An 18,176-nucleotide genomic window follows, 5' to 3' on the forward strand; every position below is an offset into this window, starting at 1 on the left:
CACTATACCTCATTTTGGTATAATATATACAGAGCCAGCTTCCTACAATTGCTATTTAATATATTACATCTCAAAAGCTTCATTAGCATAACAAAACACAAGTGCTTTCAGCGGTGGATTTGTGTATAGTTGTCTGTTTTTTTCAACATGAACCTCTTCTAGATTCACATGCTGTGCATTATTCCGACATATAGTGGCTGGGTCCAGACATGTATTTAGAGGTTAGTTTTTAGATCGAACTTAGCAGACAATGTAAGCTGTCCGGTTGCAAAAGACCTGTTGTCAGCTTACCAAGACCTTACAAGTGGCTTAAAGCCCACGTATTGCTTACCATTGGTTTGTTTTATTTTTGCATGTATTTGTTTGCTTCTTAATCAGTGGCTTGCCTTGTCCATCTTGGGTTTTCCCTCCTTTGGAGCATTGCTTCTTTACTTGTATCCTTCTGCTTCTCCATTTGGGTGAACATATTTATACTCAATATGAGTGCATGTGTTTTCCAGCTGTCTCCCTCGTGTGCTTCTCTCTTCCCTCCCACTCGGTGTTGCTCTCGGTCTGTGCTTTTCTACCCCTACTCTGTGGTCCATATTTCTCTCAGTTCCGCATGCATTTGTGGTGTCCTCCCTCATATGATTTTCTCCTTCCTCCTGTTACACTTGCAGTCCTTTTTTCTTTTTTTAATTGAATAAAAAATCTTTATTTTTTACTTAATGATCCAAGTAGCTTCTCCATTTTGAATTGGTAATTTAAAAAACTGAAGCAAATGGAACCCGCATCTTTCCACTGGTGTATGCATCAGTGAAATGACACAACCGCCATCGTGCCTTTTTTAGGCAAAAAGTATTTCAGTGGTGCTGCACAGAGTCCTGGCACTGTACAGCACCGTGAAAAATAGATTGCAAAGAAGAGACATATTCGCTTCACCAATAGTTTCCGTAATAGTTGTCATAACTCACCATGCCTTTGGCTGTAAGCTCACCATGCTCCAATACCTCCTTTTTAGTTATTTTTTTCTGCTGGTGGGTCACTGTGTGTTTTTGGTGAACTGCCAAAATGGAGAGATCGACGACAACAAAAGATGTGATTTTGTTTGAGAAACATCACAGAGGGGATGGAACTCGACATCCATGAATTGAAGGTTTTCTTTTCCAGTTGAAGACTATATAGTGTGAGGTTTTATTCTCCAGGTCTACAAAATGTCGAAATATGCAGTCTTTATCACAGTTACAATTGCTTTCCTAATTGCACCAAGAAGTTTCCTTTAAAATATGAACACCATGTATGCCTGGTAAGTCTGCTGAGGTATCACAACCCTTGTTATACTTGTTTTCCACTTCGGCCTGAAATGCCTAAACATCAGGAAAACATGGTACCAGAGGTAGCTCAGAAGGTACAAGATACTAATTCTGAAGTCAAGGAAATGTCCTCATTCAATCAGATTCAAGTCACTTTCTGAAAAACATTCTTGTCAGGGCATCTAAAAACCCTAAGTGCCTCCAAAACCCTTGTGTTTCCAAAATAAATGTTTTCTGACATGATCGATCATACTAAATCATTGGCAATCAAAAGGAAAATAGAAGATGTCTAAGGAATCAACAAATGAAGAAAGATACAAAACCCAAAGAAAAATGATGTCGAAAGATTTGCAGATCAAAGAAATTCTTTTGACGTGAAAGTTAGCATCAGCAATTGGAAATCTGAAACTTCATTCCTCTGAATCAAAGTTGAAAGATAAATTTAGCAAAAAACTTTAAGGGCATCAACTCCGTTTCCAAATTGATAGATATCAAAAGGGGCTAAAGGAAGCTTGATTTCCAATAACAAGAGACAACTTTACCAGAGCCAACTTATAAAGACTAAACTTTGAGGTTACACTATGACAAAAAGGCCACAAAAGGTAGTCAAAGCTGAAAAGAGAAAGAGCACTTGAAACAACTTTGTGTAGGCTGTGTCGGTGCGTAAGATACCAAGGCCTGTAGGTAAAATGTGACTTGGAGAGCATTCTAAGACATTAATTCAAAAAGGAAAAGAGAAACTTTACACACCAAACAGGATTCAGGAGTATCTACATATTCGTAGCATTTGTTGGCCGTAGATGCTTATGTTTACCATACTCCTGCCATGTTTGCAACTTGTTTTTCTTCAAAGAAGTGTTTCGAGTCACAAGGTATAGTGACTCCGTCTTTAATCTGTATTGCGCATGTTCATCGCCTCCTTTATTAGATTGTATTTCCCCTCCTCCGGGTTCAGACGTCTACCTCAGAGCTCAAATCTTCGACCAGTCTGCAGCGACCTTTTTTCTATGATGATTCATCACCTTTCGAATGATATTACCAAAAAACAGCTAACTAGTAATTTCTGCATGAGCTTAGACCCATGTTTTCAACTCTGGCCTCCAGACTTTTCACCGCCATCTTTTTTCACTCAACGCACGTGGAGTGATGGAAAATACGCCCTTCAGCCCCTACCCCAAGTGCCACACAAAATATTCCAGGCAAGATCACCATCCGGTTTGCCTGTCTCCAGTACAAAACAAAACGTCGTGTGGAGCATGCTTTGCCTTCCGTTTGAAGAAAACACTTTAACGAAGAGAGTGGCGCTGGACCTACAGCACATTGCACTGAGCCCAAGATGCACCCGATATCTGCGGGGACCAGCCACAACACCTCCATGCTGAGGATGACCTCGAGGAAGAGCCAGAAACACAAAATTTGCTGGCAGATGTCCCCATCCTTCTCGTCTGCAGTGGGGACTGTTCCGACTTTGACTACGACCCAGACACCTCAACAGGACACACAAGTACTCTGGCAAATGCCTCCCAAGCTCACACAAAAACACTTGCACAGGCTCACGGAACCCCACTGCCTTCTGGCCATGGAGGGATCCGGCATAAGGCAAAGGAGCAGACAGTCATCCCTCTTCTAGAACAATCCTCGAAAGGCACCAAAAGGACAAAGGCACCGACCATTACCAAGTTGAAGCCGGTTTCGGAGCCAGTGTTGAACAAACAAACATTGACACCAGAAAAGTGTTCAGAGCCAAAACCAGTCTCTCCTGCCCAAGTCTATGTTGGCACCTAAACCATCTTTGGCATCCAAGGGCTTGGCACCGAAAACATCTTCTTGGCGCCAAAAACACCAAAGACTGCTGCAGAATCAAAGGAACACACAATTCAGCCTATCCTGACAAAATTACAGGAAAAGCTTGATGGCAAACAAAAAATCTTTGGAATTAACTTGACGATGCATATCTCCTTTCCGCTTTGATGGTCCTGCATGGGACCATTCAAGGAGCAGTTTTTGTCGCTCGTCCAAGTCCCTCAAATCCCATCGAAGGGGTCGAGGTCATGAAGGTCTTTGGCCTCACAAAGTTGTGACCTCGTCGCTGGTTCCTCCCATTCCTTACCGGAGGTTGTAGCGCAGGACTCGACCCAGAGCCTCCCTCCCTCTCCTGGACCCGGGGCGACTATGACCCAGATGCAGGCATATTTTCATGCTCTGAGATCCTTCTGTGTCTACACCTCCCTCTAGTGCGCCTTCGGGTCCGAGAGAGGTTGAAGGGACTTTGATCGGGAGCACGCCGGCAGTTCACCCTCCGATCCGGTTGAGGACCTCGACTCCGTAACTGGAGTCATACCGACGTCGGGACACATCCCGGTGTGGCTTCCCGTTGTGACGTTGTTGGCGTCGGATAAAGTCACGACGTCGACACCTGAGACACATTCATTGTGCACATCAATAAGACGACGCCCCCACGTCGATCGGCACTGGAGACGCCGTTAGTAGCCACTGCAGTTCATGCACCTTCTCCTTTACAAATTGAGGATGAAGCTGGTTATGTTGCTATTTCTCCAGTATTGCAAGAAGAATCTGTAGACACTGGGGACGTCGACGGCTTGGTTGGTCTTGGTCAGCCTCATATACGATGTTCTTTGGCTACATTTAGTGGAGATAGTAGTCTTCTACCGTCTCCTAATGATGATCTGCTGTCTCCGCCACGACTGGTGACTGAGGCTAGTGCAGCTTTTGCTGAGGCTATTAATAGAGTTGCTAGAATAATAATATTGCAGCTTCCGTCGGTGACTTTAACATCTGATCTGTTCTTGGATCTGCTTCATCAGTGGCACAGGTGTTGAACCATTATTAGCTCTGTGCGGCATTCTCCTGGGTAGTTTGACAAGGGCGATGTCCGTTATCTCTGTTGATCATGCCATTTCACATCATCGTCCTGCTCTGGATGACCCTGCTTCTCTTTCTTAACACCCTACTGCTAAAGGGTTTTTTGTGCAAACTGCTACAGCTTCGTCAAGTTTGGAGGTTTCTCCTTTGCTTCCGCCAGGTAGAGATTCTAGGTGGTTGGAGATGTGTGGCTGGAATATCTTTGCATCGACTAGTTGGGCCTTGAAGTCGTTCAACACATCTTGTGTCTTAGGAAGGTCTTCCTATACTTTGTGAGACTCTGTGAACCAACTGCTTCCTTCCCTTCCTGAAGGGGTCAAGGCTTTACTCCCTCCACTTGTGCCAGATGGCCATGAGATGGCAAAGTTTAATATTAAGTTGACGATGGACGCAACAGATTCTATTGGCAGAGCTATGGCTCGATCAATTGCTCTCCGTAAACACGCTTGGTTGTGTGAGTCGAGATTTCCAGATAATGTTTGGGAGAGTTTGAAAGACTTGCCCTTTGATGGAGCCTGTTTATTTGACAACCATGCTGATATTGTGGTACAATGCCTCATTGCTAGCCATTTGTAATTTGACCTTATCAGGTCTTTAGTTTATTTCTTATGTATCCACGCCTGTGGTTCTTATGTTTAAGAATTATCGCCTCCTTTCTTAGGAACTGTCTTTGATACTCAGGGACTTCCCTATTTCACACGAGCCCTGGATGTTCGGCTATGATCCTGATGTTTCACTCTCGATCCTGGATCTCCGTGAGAGTCGTTCTGAGGCTTCTTAGCCTGCTAGCCTCCTGCATCCTGCTTGTCTACTATATGCAGGCCCTGCTGTGGAATCTGAAGTTACAGTTGGTGCAGCAACCAAGACATCTGTCATATTCTATCCAGATTTTGATTGCAATTGGACCATCGGTGGATCCTCTCCCTGCCCCACTCAGAGCTGACAGTGGCGACGGATGCTTCACTGCTGGGTTGGGGAGGTTGTCTGGGAGAATTGGTGATCAGAGGACTGATCTCTAGTAGAAACCCTGCTCTATATCAATGTATTGGTGTTGTGGGCCATTCGCCTGGTTATAGAGCCATTTCTGTCATTCATCAAAGAGAGGCAGGTGCAGGTTCCCACGGACAACACCACTGGCATGTGGTACTGCGATAAGCAGGACAGAGTGGGGTCCTGTGCCAGGATGCTCTGCACCTCTGAAGTTGGATGGGGTATCTGGGGTGTCTCCCTGATTCTGAACCACCTGGCTGAAACTTTAAACGCCAGGGCTGACCAGCTCAGCCGACCGTGCCTGGCGAGTCATGAATCGCAGTTGCACCCAGAGATAGTGCAGGCCATATTCCAACATTGAGGGGAACTCTGGCTGGATCCTTTTTCCACTGTTGAGAACAAGCAATACTAAAACTTTTGCTTGTTGGAGTTCCCAAGAAAGCTCTCTGATAAGCATTCCGACAAATGTGGAGCCCTGAGCTCCATTACATCTTTCCGTCCATACCTCTCCTGCCCAGAGTTCTGAAGATTAAGAGCAACCTAACCAAAGTCATCCTCGTGGCTCCAAGCATGGGCAATCTGTCCTTCGATCAGGCTCCTGCTTTGGGAGGATCTTCTGTCATAGCAGCATTGCGGTGTCCTGGAAATGAACCTGCACAATTTGCACCTCTATGCGTGGAGATTATGAAGCAGCAGTTAATTGTCTTTATCTACCTCCTGAGGTTGTGGATATCATCCTTGTTGCTATTCATTCCTCTACATAGTCCATTTGCACCAGGCACTAGGACACATTTGTAGTCTGGTTTGGAGTCTGCAACACAGACAATTTAAGGAAAGTTGTCAGATATGTTATTGTTTGTTTGATCTTTGGCCCGGCAATTATTTTTGGTGGCGCTATTAGAGGTAGTTTGCCTTTTCAGACTTTTTACATTTGCTGGACCAACCGTCCTTATTCAAACTACCTGTTTTGATATGTTTTCTTAAAGGTTTAACACGTGTTCCCTCCCAAACCATATGTGATACCACTGAAAATGAGATCCTGTGCACACGTATGGATAATTAGCTGGTTCTGTATGTATTCAATAAATGCCAGAAGGAGTTAGACAGATTCTTAATAATGGATAAACACTGGTCGACATCAGGCGTGTTGCGTGCAAGATTCCTTTTAATGAAAAGTTTCAGTTCAATATACAAAAGAAATAGATCAGCCGACACGTGTTTCGTCACAACGTGTAGCTGTTGTGACTCATCAGGGCTCAGTACGAAGTCACTCGAGGAGAAGGACCCGCTGAGGAAATGGCGGGAACTGGGGTCGCACGGATAACGCTAAAATAGCAGGATCGGTAGAAGAGCGGTCTCGGGTAAGGGATCAGCTCGCGATTCCAGTGTGCGGAACCACAGTGGGCCCTTAATTTGGTCCTGACATTTCTGATGGATACATCTGCCTGTGGATTCCTCACCTTTTGAATATCCCCTGCTCCAGCATTCTGCGGATACTTTTTTCTAGCTCTCCACGCCGACGAGGACGTCACAATGCTACGGCTCTGCTCGCGACCCCGCATGTCGTCACCGGAGCCATAAGAGAGCCTCGTCGGCGTAATGGCGTCAGTTCCCTTTTCTCCGCGCCGTAGACACGTAACAGTTTTCTGGTACTCTCCATACTATATCGAGTTACTTTGTTGTTTTTTCAGCTTAACTGTTGCCTTGCTATGGCGTCTTCGAGGAAGTCTGGATTTAAGCCCTATAGAGTGTGGGGGGTCAGATGTTCATTACTGACCCCCATGAGGACTGCTTATGGTGTTTGTCGTCGGAGCACGATGTGGAGGACTGTTCCAGCTGTCGAAAAATGAACCCGAAGGCTCTAAAAGAACGGGAGGCCAAGCTATTTATGGCTAAAACTAAGAAGGAAAGGAGAGGACGTAAAAGGTCAAAGTCCTCGACTTCGCATGCATCAAAGTCGAGGAAACACAAGAAGAAGAGGAGACATGGCTCTCGGCGCATTTCATCGAAGGTGAAGGCTTCGAGATCTCCTTCTCCGGCTCCTCAACTTAGTCAGAAAGACTTTGTGTCGCCTTCGCCATCTCCTAGGGCGACTCCAGAAAGATCTCCTGCTCTAATAGGTACTCCGATGCTGACGCCGAGGGGTTCACCAGACTCGGAGGGCTTGCCAGTTCAGGATGATCCTGTGGATGCTGACTCGAATCCGTATCCTCAATTTCCTACTCCAGGTTCAGAGCCAACGCATTTTTTAAATGCAATGTATGGATTATTTGCCAAGGCAGCCTTCCCCCCCAGCTAAGCAATTGGCGCCCAAGTTGCCTGTTGAAGACCGGGGTAGTTTTATGGAGGTTCTGTCAGATGCTCAGGCTGCTGTTCGACAGATGATACAGTCTGGCCTGGATATGGCTGATTCGGTGGCCAGGGTTATGAGCTCCTCCATAGTTACCAGGAGACAGGCTTGGCTTAGATCCTCCGGTTTTTCCCCGGATGTACAGGCTACCCTTCTTGATGTGCCCTTTGATGGTTCAAAACGTTTTGGGGAAAAGGCAGATTCTGCTCTTCCAAGGTTTAAAGACCGCAAAGCCACGGCTAAATCCTTGGGATTACAAACCCAGTCAAGGGGGTTTGGTTAGAAAAAATATCGAGGGTATGGGAGATCCTTCTTTCGTAGCTTGCGACAACCTCAGCAGCAACAGCAGCAAAATCCTCTTTATAAGTCCTATAGAGGAAGAACCAGAGGTCGCCAACATGGGTCGGCCTGCAATCTCTCCTCCTCCTCTACCTCCCCTGCTCCCCCTGGTAACGCAGGAAAGCAGCCCTAGATCCCCCATCCTGGATCATGTAGGTCCTGTAGGAGGTCGGTTGTCTCACTTTCTACAGGGTTGGAAATCAGTCACGTCAGACCTTTGGGTTTTAAACCTTGTGGAGAATGGGTACGCCCTTCCCTTTCGGGAATTGCCTCCTCCTTACCCTCCTTGCCAAGGTTTTTGTTCGGAGGACCATCTGCTTCTTCTACAGAAGGAGGACCTTGCTTTGTTACAGAAAGGTGCGATCGAGGTGGTTCCGTAGCAGGAAAGGGGTCAGGGATGCTACTCCCGGTATTTCCTGATCCCCCAAAGGATGGCAGATTACGTCCAATCCTGGACCTCAGGGTCTTGAACTTTTACCTAAAACAGGAGAAATTCAAGATGCTGACCCTTGCTCAGGTTCTTCTGGCTCTGCAGCAAGAGGACTGGATGGTGTCGATCGATTTACAGAATACGTATTTTCACATCCCCATCCTGAAGTCACACAGGAAGTATCTCTGTTTCACGGTAGGGTCCCAGCACTACCATTTTGCGGTCCTACCGTTTGGTCTTACTACTGGACGGCGAGTCTTCACAGAGGTGATGGCAGTGGTGGCAGCTCATCTCAGGAGGTCGGGGATTCCAGTTTTCCCTTATCTGAACGACTGGCTGCTCAAAGCGGAGTCGCCAGAGATGTTGCTTCATCATCTGCAAGTAGCAACACAGCTGTTGTCCAACTTGGGCTTTTCAATAAATGTGCCCAAATCTCACCTGGTGCCCTTTCAGCGCAACCTGTTCATAGGAGCGGTACTGGATACTACTGTATGTCGAGCTTTTCCAACTCCACAGAGAATTCTCGACATTCAGGAGATGATGCCTCTGTTTTACGATGGAGCTGTTATTCCGGTCCTGAAGGTCCTACGCCTGCTCGGTCTATTTGCTTCCTGCATACTGTTGGTCAGTCATGCTCGCTGGCACATGAGGACACTCCAGTGGTGCCTCCGCAGGCACTGGTTTCAGCACAACGGAGATCTCAGGGAGTAAATCAGAATCTCCAGAGACGCTGCAGCGGAGCTGGCTTGCTGGAGTGTGCAGGACAACTTGTCTCAAGGAAAGCCCTTTCAGCCTCCTCCGCCAGTGACCACTGTGATCACAGATACCACCACTCTAGAGTGGGTTGCTCATCTGGGGGATCTGGAGGTCAAAGGTCTTTGGTCTCCAGAGGAAAGGTTGCTTCACATCAACCTTCTGGAATTGCGGGCGATATGTTTGGCACTAAAGGCTTTCCTTCCTTCCCTTCGCGGTCAGTCGGTTCAAGTCCTGACGGACAACACTACCACGATGTGGTACATCTACAAACAGGGAGGTGTAGGGTCGTGTTGTCTGTCGAGAGGCTCGGCGACTCTGGTCCTGGGTTCAGGACCATCAGATCTGTGTGTTTGCGAATCATCTAGATGGTGTGTTGGATGTTCGTGCGGACAGTCTCAGTCTGCATTACTCAGCCGATCACGAGTGGCGGCTTCATCCGGAGGTGGTCCATCACATCTTCCAGATGTGGGGGTCTCCTCGGTTGGACCTGTTTGCCACTCACAAGAACGCGCACTGCCCGTTGTTCTGCAGTCTCCAGTATCTGATGCAGGGGGCTCTGGGGGACGCGTTTCAATTGGATTGGAGCTCGCAACTCCTTTACCCGTTTCCTCCTATACCCTTGATTCCTCAGGGTCTGAGGAAGATTCGCCAAGACTGGGCCCAAGTTATATTGATTGCTCCGGATTGGCCAAGAATGGTGTGGTACACAGATCTACTTCACCTCTCATCGCACCCTCCGCTCGGTCTCCCTGTCAGGGCAGACCTCCTCTCGCAGGGGCAGGTTCTACACCCTCACCTCCAGAGCCTGCACCTTCATGCCTGGAGATTGAATTGGGGCAACCTGAGTTCCTTCTCTCTTCTGCCGGATGTGGTGGATGTTATTTTATCGTCCAGGTGACACTCCACTAAGTCGTTTTACTCCTCAAGATGGTATAGATTTGTTAAATGGTGTGTAGAGAGATCCATTGATCCTTTGAAGGCTCATTTGTCAGATATTCTACAGTTTTTTTTGCTTGTTTTTGGCCCAGCAGGGTTGTGTTGTGGCCACTGTTAAGGGCTATTTGTCGGCTTTTCTTTGTCTGCCGGATCAGCCGTCTTTATTTAAATCTCCCATTGTTTTGATATTTATTAAGGGCCTTACCAATAAGTTTCCGCCTACTCCCTTTGTTATGCCTCAGTGGGATTTAAATCTTGTTTTGACTTTCTTGATGGGTTCCCCGTTTGAACCCTTACAAAGTTGTCCTTTGAGACTTCTGTCTTTTAAAACGGTCTTTCTTGTGGCCATTACCTCAGCAAGGAGGGTGAGTGAGCTTCAGGCTCTCAGTTCAAAACTAAGGGTGGGCGTAGTTCGCAAAGTAGCACTTCGCGAAGCTACGCAAAGTGAAGTTCGCACTACGCGAGCTATGCGTAGCACTTCGCGAACTGCGTAGTAACATGTTCGCACTGTGCAAGATGTTGTTTTCAATGATTGCAAAGTGCGGACAAGCAACCGGCACTGTGCAATCATTGAAAATGGCATCTTGCACAGTGCGAGCTGTAGTTTTCTGCTGCTCAAGTAGATTTTTACTCGAGCTTCAGCTTTCTCAACGCGAACTGGTAGTTTCTCATCGCGAGCGGTCGCGAGCATACGCGACCACTCGCAATGAGAAACCTGACCTCCTCGCGTTGGGAATCTCGCCGGGAGGTTTATTTTCCATGCTCTCGATCGCCAACTTGCAGTTGCTGATCGCGAACAAGGAAAAAGTCTCGCCGGGATGTCATTTTGCTTGCTCGCGGTCACCAACTTGACGTTGAGGACCGCGAGCAAGCAAAAAATGACAGCAGCACTGCGCAACACTACGCTACGCGTGTTCGCACTGTGCTACGTGCAGTTCGCGTAGTGCGAAGTAGCGCGAACTTCGCAAACTACGCGAGCGTAGCGTAGTGCTTCGCCCAGGCCTATTCAAAACCCCCATTTTTGACCATACATGCTGAAAGGATGGTCCTCAGGACCAGGGCTGCTTTTCTGCCTAAGGTGGTTACTCCCTTCCATCTAGGACAGTCCATTACTCTTCCTGTATTTTACCCTCCCCCTTCCAAGGAGGAGGAGAGACTTCACCGCTTGGATCCAAAAAGAGCGGTGAGCTTTTATTTGGATAGGACCAAAGACTTGCGATTGGACGATCAGCTCTTTGTGGGCTATGTTGGACGCATGAAGGGCAAGGCTGTGCATAAGCGCACTCTTTCCAGATGGATCATCTTGTGCATCAAGATTTGCTACGCCCTGGCTGGTAAGGAACCGCCTGAAGGCATTAGAACTCATTCCACCGGAGCCAATTCATCCACTTCTGTTTTGGCCAGAGGTGTTCCTGTAGTTGACATTTGTAAGGCTGCGACTTGGGCCTCGCTCCATACTTTCGCAAAGCATTATTGCTTGGATTCCGAAATGAGGAGGGAGGGCCATTTTGCGCGCTCTGTCCTGCAGGACTTTTTGGTATAGAAGGGTGGACACCCTCCTCCGGGAGTGGGACTGCTGTGGGATTCTATTCAAAAGGTGAGGAATCCACAGGCAGATGTATCCATCAGAAGAACAAGTTACTTACCTTCGGTAACGCTTTTTCTGGTGGATACAGTATCTGCCTGTGGATTCCTCACTGTCCCACCCTCCTCCCCGATGTCCACCCTTGTATACCTTAAAAGTGGCATTGTTTAACATGTTTGTTTTGCATTGTCTCTTCAATCTGCCTTTGTATGGTTTATAGGAAATGCTTTTATTCTTTGGCTTTCCTTCTTAAATTTGCGCTGTGTGTATTTGTATGAATATTGTGTACTGTGTATACTTTGAATCTGTTGTCAGTCCACCCGTTCGCCTCGGAGGCACAGAAAAAATGGGTGGAACTGTCGTCCTCACTCCGACGAGGCTCTCTTATGGCTCTGGTGACGTCATGCGGAGTCGCGAGCGGAGCCGTAGCATTGTGACGTCCTCGTCGGCGTGGAGAGCTAGGAAAAAGTTTCTGCGGAATGCTGGCGCAGGGGATATTCAAAAGGTGAGGAATCCACAGGCAAATACTGTATCCACCAGAAAAAGCGTTACCGAAGGTAAGTAACTTGTTCTTCTCTTGTACTCCCTTTGAACCTGTGTACACCTACTTGTCATTTCTTTTGACACTAAAGACGGTCCTTCTCATTGGGATATCAGCTCATTGCATAAGTGGCTGATCAGTACAACTGCCATACACCATCTTTTTTCCAGACAAGCTGGTGCTGTGTACTCAGGCGGTCTTCTTTCAAAAGGGCGCAACTCCTCTCATGTTGGGCAATCCACCTCTCTCCCAGCATTCTGTGCCCCATCTCAGTCCTCGGAAGAGGAGAAACTCCATCCGCTTGACACCAAGAGATTTAAGCCTTTTTTTACATCAATCAACTTCTGTTGAGATGGATAGTCCCCTGTCTTAAGATCTGCTACGCACTGCCCAGGAGCAGCCTCCGGATGCTCAGAGGGCCCACTCTGCTAGGGCCAAAGCTGCCACCACTGCCTTTGCATCGGTGCACATGTTTGCAGATTGCCTTGACATCCAGGTTTTGACAGTAAGGGCATTTTGCCCTTTCGGTTTTGTAGTACTTTTTAGTCTGAGCCACTTCAAAAACGTTCCACTTCCTCGAGGTACTGCTGTGGTATCGATTCTAACGGTGAGGAATCTGCAGTTAGGAGAATCAATTAGAAGATCTGCACACTGGTACCTCCATATTGTTTGTGCTGGGTGTTTGAGGGTCAGGAAAGAGTCGAGTAAAAACTGATGTCAGTGAGCTGGGGCAGCGATTATCTGTGACTGTGCTCTGTTAGTTCTGGGGCGGAATGAATACAATGCAGAGCCACACAGCGCCACCTAGCAGCATGTGGGAGTACTGCTGAAAACATTTCTGGATCCAGTGGGGCACCTGGGCCAGTTCTACAGGTGAAAAATCTGAAGTTAAATAGAACATTCACCAGAAAGCATATTACAAAATGTAAGCAATTTGTTCATTACATGTTGTGAAGTAACAGTTTGTGTTTCTCAAGTTACATTTATTAATTACTATCATGTCCAGCAAGTCACATTTCAGGGAGTGGGGGAGGTGGGGTCTGTTGTTGCCATGTCATAGATCTTGACAGATAGTATCACAACTGTTTCACATCTATCGGTTTGTTCTGTTTATGGTGTGTGGTCATGACCTGGATTTCATTCATTTGATAAATTGTTGCCTCCACTGCTTGAAATATGGGGAGAACTTGCCATTCAATTTTGTGCATATTTACTTTTTTTTAATTTAGTTTTTAGGGGAGTGTCATGCCCAGCAAACAGATCTTCATATTTTTGTGAGCTATGATTAGTTACTTAAGGAGTGATTTGAATAACATTCTCACAGAAGGATCCAATCTCATTGTAGGACCAGAACAGGACAGCCAAATTAGCATGGGATTTGTCACCGAGCTTTAACTTAAATTCTCATGTCTTCTCTGTCTCTCTATGCCTGAAGTTATCCTTTTGACAATTTTCTACAGACCTTCATTGGCTGTTTGATAAGGCTGATACTTAGTACATATCTACAATAAAATGCCTGTCCTGATAGAGTATTTGTACTGCTTTATCTCTTACAGTGCAATAACCCTATGACGAAGGAACCCAAACTGCAGGCAGCCGTACGCATTGTCCCGGAATGGCAGGACTACGATAAGGAGATCAAACAAGTGTACAGCCAGTTCTTGGAGGAAAAAGAAAACCGAAGTAGTCCTACCTTCAGTCAGTTGAAGCCACCATTTATAGGAGGTACACTAAATACAGGGTTGTTACTAGTCGCACTTACTTGTGGGCATAAGCATTTTTGCATTTCAGCAGCAACCTAACATTTCTTGATTGTTTGTCTTGTCTTCACTTTGCTCTTGAGTGGCTGATGTTTTGAGCATTTCATCTTTTCTTTCATGTGGACAGCTAATGGTCATTACACTGAGTATCTCACTGACAGACTGCTCCTTACTCCCGCTTGCCGACTTTTGGCTCTTTGTGTGGGGCATTAGCAAGAAGCACCCATGAATCCCAATATGGTTTAAATGCGGGAGGAGGTTTGCCACCAATGAATGTTTGAAATCGTGCATCTAACAGTATTTTTTTTTCATGTACATTGGCTTAAAAATTATAGGATTGTCAGGGCTTTTGAAGGAGATCTTCTGATATTTTACAGTACTTTCTTCCTGTGTCAGGCACACCCGATCCACTTTAGTGTTTTTGGGGCGGGTGGGGGGAATTCAATGCATAAGGAAGCCAAACGTGGGTAAACCAGTGGGTATTTAAGTGAACTTGTGTTACTTTCTATCAACCCCCTTCATTTTTTCCAGTCGGCTCCTACCAAGTAGCATTATAGTCCGATATAACTGAAAAACCTCTTTGGAGGGGGGGGGGGGGGGGGGGAGGAGGAGAATAAGCTTTACAGAGCACATTAGGTTAACACAGACCTAGCCCTGGGGTTAATTGGATGTCAGAGGCTCATCCCATAGAAATAATACTCAGATTTCAGAGACCTTGCAAATTGAGATTAGAGACTTATTCAGAAAATTACGCCAAATATACAGGCTCAGGCTTCGACCAGCAACAGCCGTGTCATATGATTTATTAATGTAGATGATAAAGCGCTTCCACATCAGAAATGAAATAACAGTGATACATAGTAGCAAGTTCCCATGGTACAAATGCAATATTTGAATGAATTAGCACTTTAAATATGTTATAAAAATGCTCTTAGGGTCTTCACTTCTATCGGGTGAGGTAAGGCAGCAGCCTCCACAATACTGATAAGACATGACTATTTATTTTGTAACGTGAGTGAAATAATTCAACTTGAAAACCGTTTTAGTTGTGTTTCTTTTAAGACAATATAAGAATCTTATAGTTGCTAATGAACTATAAATTCAACATGTTAGGTTTAGTTAGTCCTTACACTTAGACTGACTAAGCAGCGCACCAATTAAGCTAGGGGACTACTAATATTAATAGTGAATTGTTTCGTTCAAATCGTACAAAAGAGAAGCATACTTATACCAATAATAAGACTGAGGGAGCAAAGTACACCCAAGGTGTGCCTCTGATTATGTCTGTTTTCACCCTCAAACATTTTGTCAGCTTACTACTTACACATTCATTTGAGTGTGTTGAGTATGGTCTCTGAATGCCAGAGACTTTTGCTCCAGATTCCCAACTTTTTAAATTAATGTAATTCAAACTTATTTATTTTGTTTTAATTAGATGAGAGTAACCCCGCTTTCAGAGTTCCCATGCACTCACTTATTTTTTGTAGTTGCAGCAGTCTTATACTGTCACCGAACTGCATTGCCAAATTATTACAACAGGGACAAAAATTGACTTTTTGCGTTGGGATCACCCCATTCGGCAAAGTTTTTATTTGCCTTGTATGCAAAATCACTCACACCATTCCTGAATGCACTCAGTTTGTCATCTTCTGAATATATGCAACATGTTCTCTTAAATATTTGTTTTCCATTTTTGGTCAAATAGTTTTTCCTCAAATATTCCCTAGCTGCTAGTCAGAGTTGTTAAACTGTTTGTTTTCAGGTGTGAGTAGATTGACTAGGCCAGGCTCGGTTCTTCGCATTATTTTAGTTTGGATTTTCCTTTTATAAATTTAGGACTACAATTCTGAAAAAGCAGTAAAACAAATAAGTGGATCACTTTCCTGCGTTGGGCAGCCTGAAAAGTCTTTTTTATTATCTCTGAAACAAGCCAGCTGTGGGATGGCTACATGTGCGTTCCTAACTGTCACCTAGGTAATGGAGAAATATGAGAGCTATTTGAATAGCAGTATTGTGGCAGGTGCCCCTAGTTTATATCTAACTCTAGTATCTGATAGACTTCTAGCCGCAGATTCCTTACCTTAGAATTGTCCCCGGGCATCAGACTGGATCCAAAAAGAAATTCTTGAGCAATTCCCCTGTACAAAGGTAGGAGGTGTCTTTCAGCTCCACATGGCATCGTCCACACTGGAAGTGACGTGTGTGGTGCCACCACAGCGCGCTGAAGTCTGCCCTTTTCTCTCCGTGCCAGTCAGTGCAGATGTGGGAAGTGCTCCCCTTGTTAATTTTTTCTTATACATTTTTTATTGATTTTTAACCACACAACATCCACGTTGGCACAAAGCCAATGGCAAGGCAAAACAGAGCCACAACAGTGCACATTAGATTGCCAGTTTGGCAGCTTTGATGGTTCATGCACAGTCGAGAATCAACATATAGAGACAGATCCATATCTCCGCCACCCCCTGTCGGGGTGGCGGAGATGAAGGTGCATGTCCCCCCTCATTAACCATTGCTTATTTGGACAGGGTTCCATCAGTATCCCTCTGTGACCGGCCTACTCCTTCCATATCTTATGTTTCTGAGGGCACCCTCTTGCTAAATAAACGTGGGCGTCACACACTCCTACAGTGATTCATACAGGTGGCCCAACTGCCGACAGATGGGCTACAGACAAGGAGGCCATTGTCTCTCCATGTTTGTGCTATGTCCCGCTAGGTGACCAATAGGCCTTACCAGAGCAACTCTTTCTAGTATCGGTCTCCCTCTATGTCCCCTGTGATGTGTAAGAGTATCAAATTTGGGTATCCTCCAGCCCAGGATTCTTTCCAAAGTTCCCAGGACCTCCCCCCTCCCCCAAAAGGGCAATATGACCGGGCAGTGCCAGAATGTATGCAGCAAATCCCCAGTGGGGTCGTCACAGTCTAGACAATCTCCTGTGTTAATCAGCCCCATTTTAAACAATTGTGTCCTTGTGAGGTAAGTGGGGAGTAACAGCTTAAGCTGAATTTAGTCGGAATTGGGAGGCTGTCTGTCACCACCACCCTGGGGTGGCCACTGCCTCGATTCAGACCTCATTTTCCAGTGATCCCAGGTCCCACACCCACGCCTCCCTCACCCCCAATCAGCAGGTCTGGTAGATTGCACAGCAACATTTGATAAATAACGTACAGTTTGTGGTCCTTGATATTGGTAAGTAGGGTCTTTGCCTCCTGGCATGAGTACTCTGGGATGTTCGCGATGGACTGTATGTAGGATGTGAGCGCATATCTGATAGAGACATCTAGCCGCAGAATCCTTACCGTAGAACTTCCAGGTGTCAGGCTTGATCGGAAAGATTTTTGATAGCAGTTCCCCTGCACGCCATCGTAGGCATCTGGTTCGTCGTCGTGACTTACACATCGTCTATATAGGTACCACCTCGGCACGCTGACCTCAGTTCTTTTCTTTTCACGCCAGGCAGCGCAGATCCGTCAAAGAGAGCTACCCCCCTGTTATTTTTTGACAGAATTTTTTTTTACTTTTTGTCCATGTTTTTGGTGTGTTGGACATGGCAAGTAAAAAAAACTTTGGGTTCAAGCCGTGCGGCATCTGTCACTGCACCATGTCGGTTACAGACCCCCATCTTGTATGTCTTAGGTGCTTTTAACGCAACCATGACCCGAAGTAATGCTCCAACTGCCAGACCATGCAACCTGAAAGCTTTGAGGGAGCAGTGCCTAATGCTGCTTGTGGCCTGGCATCTGGTGCCTCTGAGATTTCCCCGAAGATCTTTCCCGCTCCCAGTCGAGAGGAAAGTCCGAGCACCGCTCTGAGGGTTTCTAAGTCTTCCTCCTCTCACACATAGTCGTTGAGGTTAGGTAAGAAGCAACATAAAAAACGCAAGAAGTCGGAATCTTCTTTGACTACGCCCCGTCCCTCACCTGACGAGATGGAGGAGTCTTGACATTCGAGGGCCCGCTCTGCAGAGCGGGTGCCTGGGTCTGTTCTGCCTTTCCCTCGCTTTCCAGAGCCGGAAGGGACCCCCGCCCAGTTAAAAACTTTTTATGACACCATGTGCGCCATATTTGGTTAGCCTAACCCTGCTGACGCGTCTTCGGGCCCGCAGGCTCATTGTAAGGATATCCCCTGGGTTCTGTCTGCTCCAGCCCCAGAGTCCAGTACTCCTCTAGGATCCGTTCCTGGATCCGGACCAGCGCTAGTCGTACCTCCTCGACACCTCGTCCGAAGCACAGACCCTCGACGTAGCTGTCATCCACTAGTGGTGCTTCCCCCTATCCTTATTCCAGACGACACGTTGCCAGCTGGGCATAC

The 18,176-nt window shown here is 46.3% G+C and overlaps 1 protein-coding gene across 5 annotated transcripts in view; it reads left to right on the forward strand.

Annotated features, from left to right (window-relative positions):
* The window catches only part of UGGT1 (UDP-glucose glycoprotein glucosyltransferase 1), an 827,334-nt gene that overhangs the window by 759,447 nt on the left and 49,711 nt on the right, over positions 1-18,176 (forward strand). For all 5 annotated transcript variants that reach the window (XM_085634645.1, XM_085634646.1, XM_085634643.1 and 2 more), the window contains one exon: positions 13,659-13,827. In XM_085634645.1, the coding sequence (XP_085490771.1) occupies positions 13,659-13,827 (169 nt within the window). The remainder of the gene's footprint in view (positions 1-13,658; positions 13,828-18,176) is intronic.

The sequence above is a fragment of the Triturus cristatus genome, chromosome 11 (assembly GCF_964204655.1).
Source record: "Triturus cristatus chromosome 11, aTriCri1.1, whole genome shotgun sequence".
NCBI classification, from domain to species: domain Eukaryota; kingdom Metazoa; phylum Chordata; class Amphibia; order Caudata; family Salamandridae; genus Triturus; species Triturus cristatus.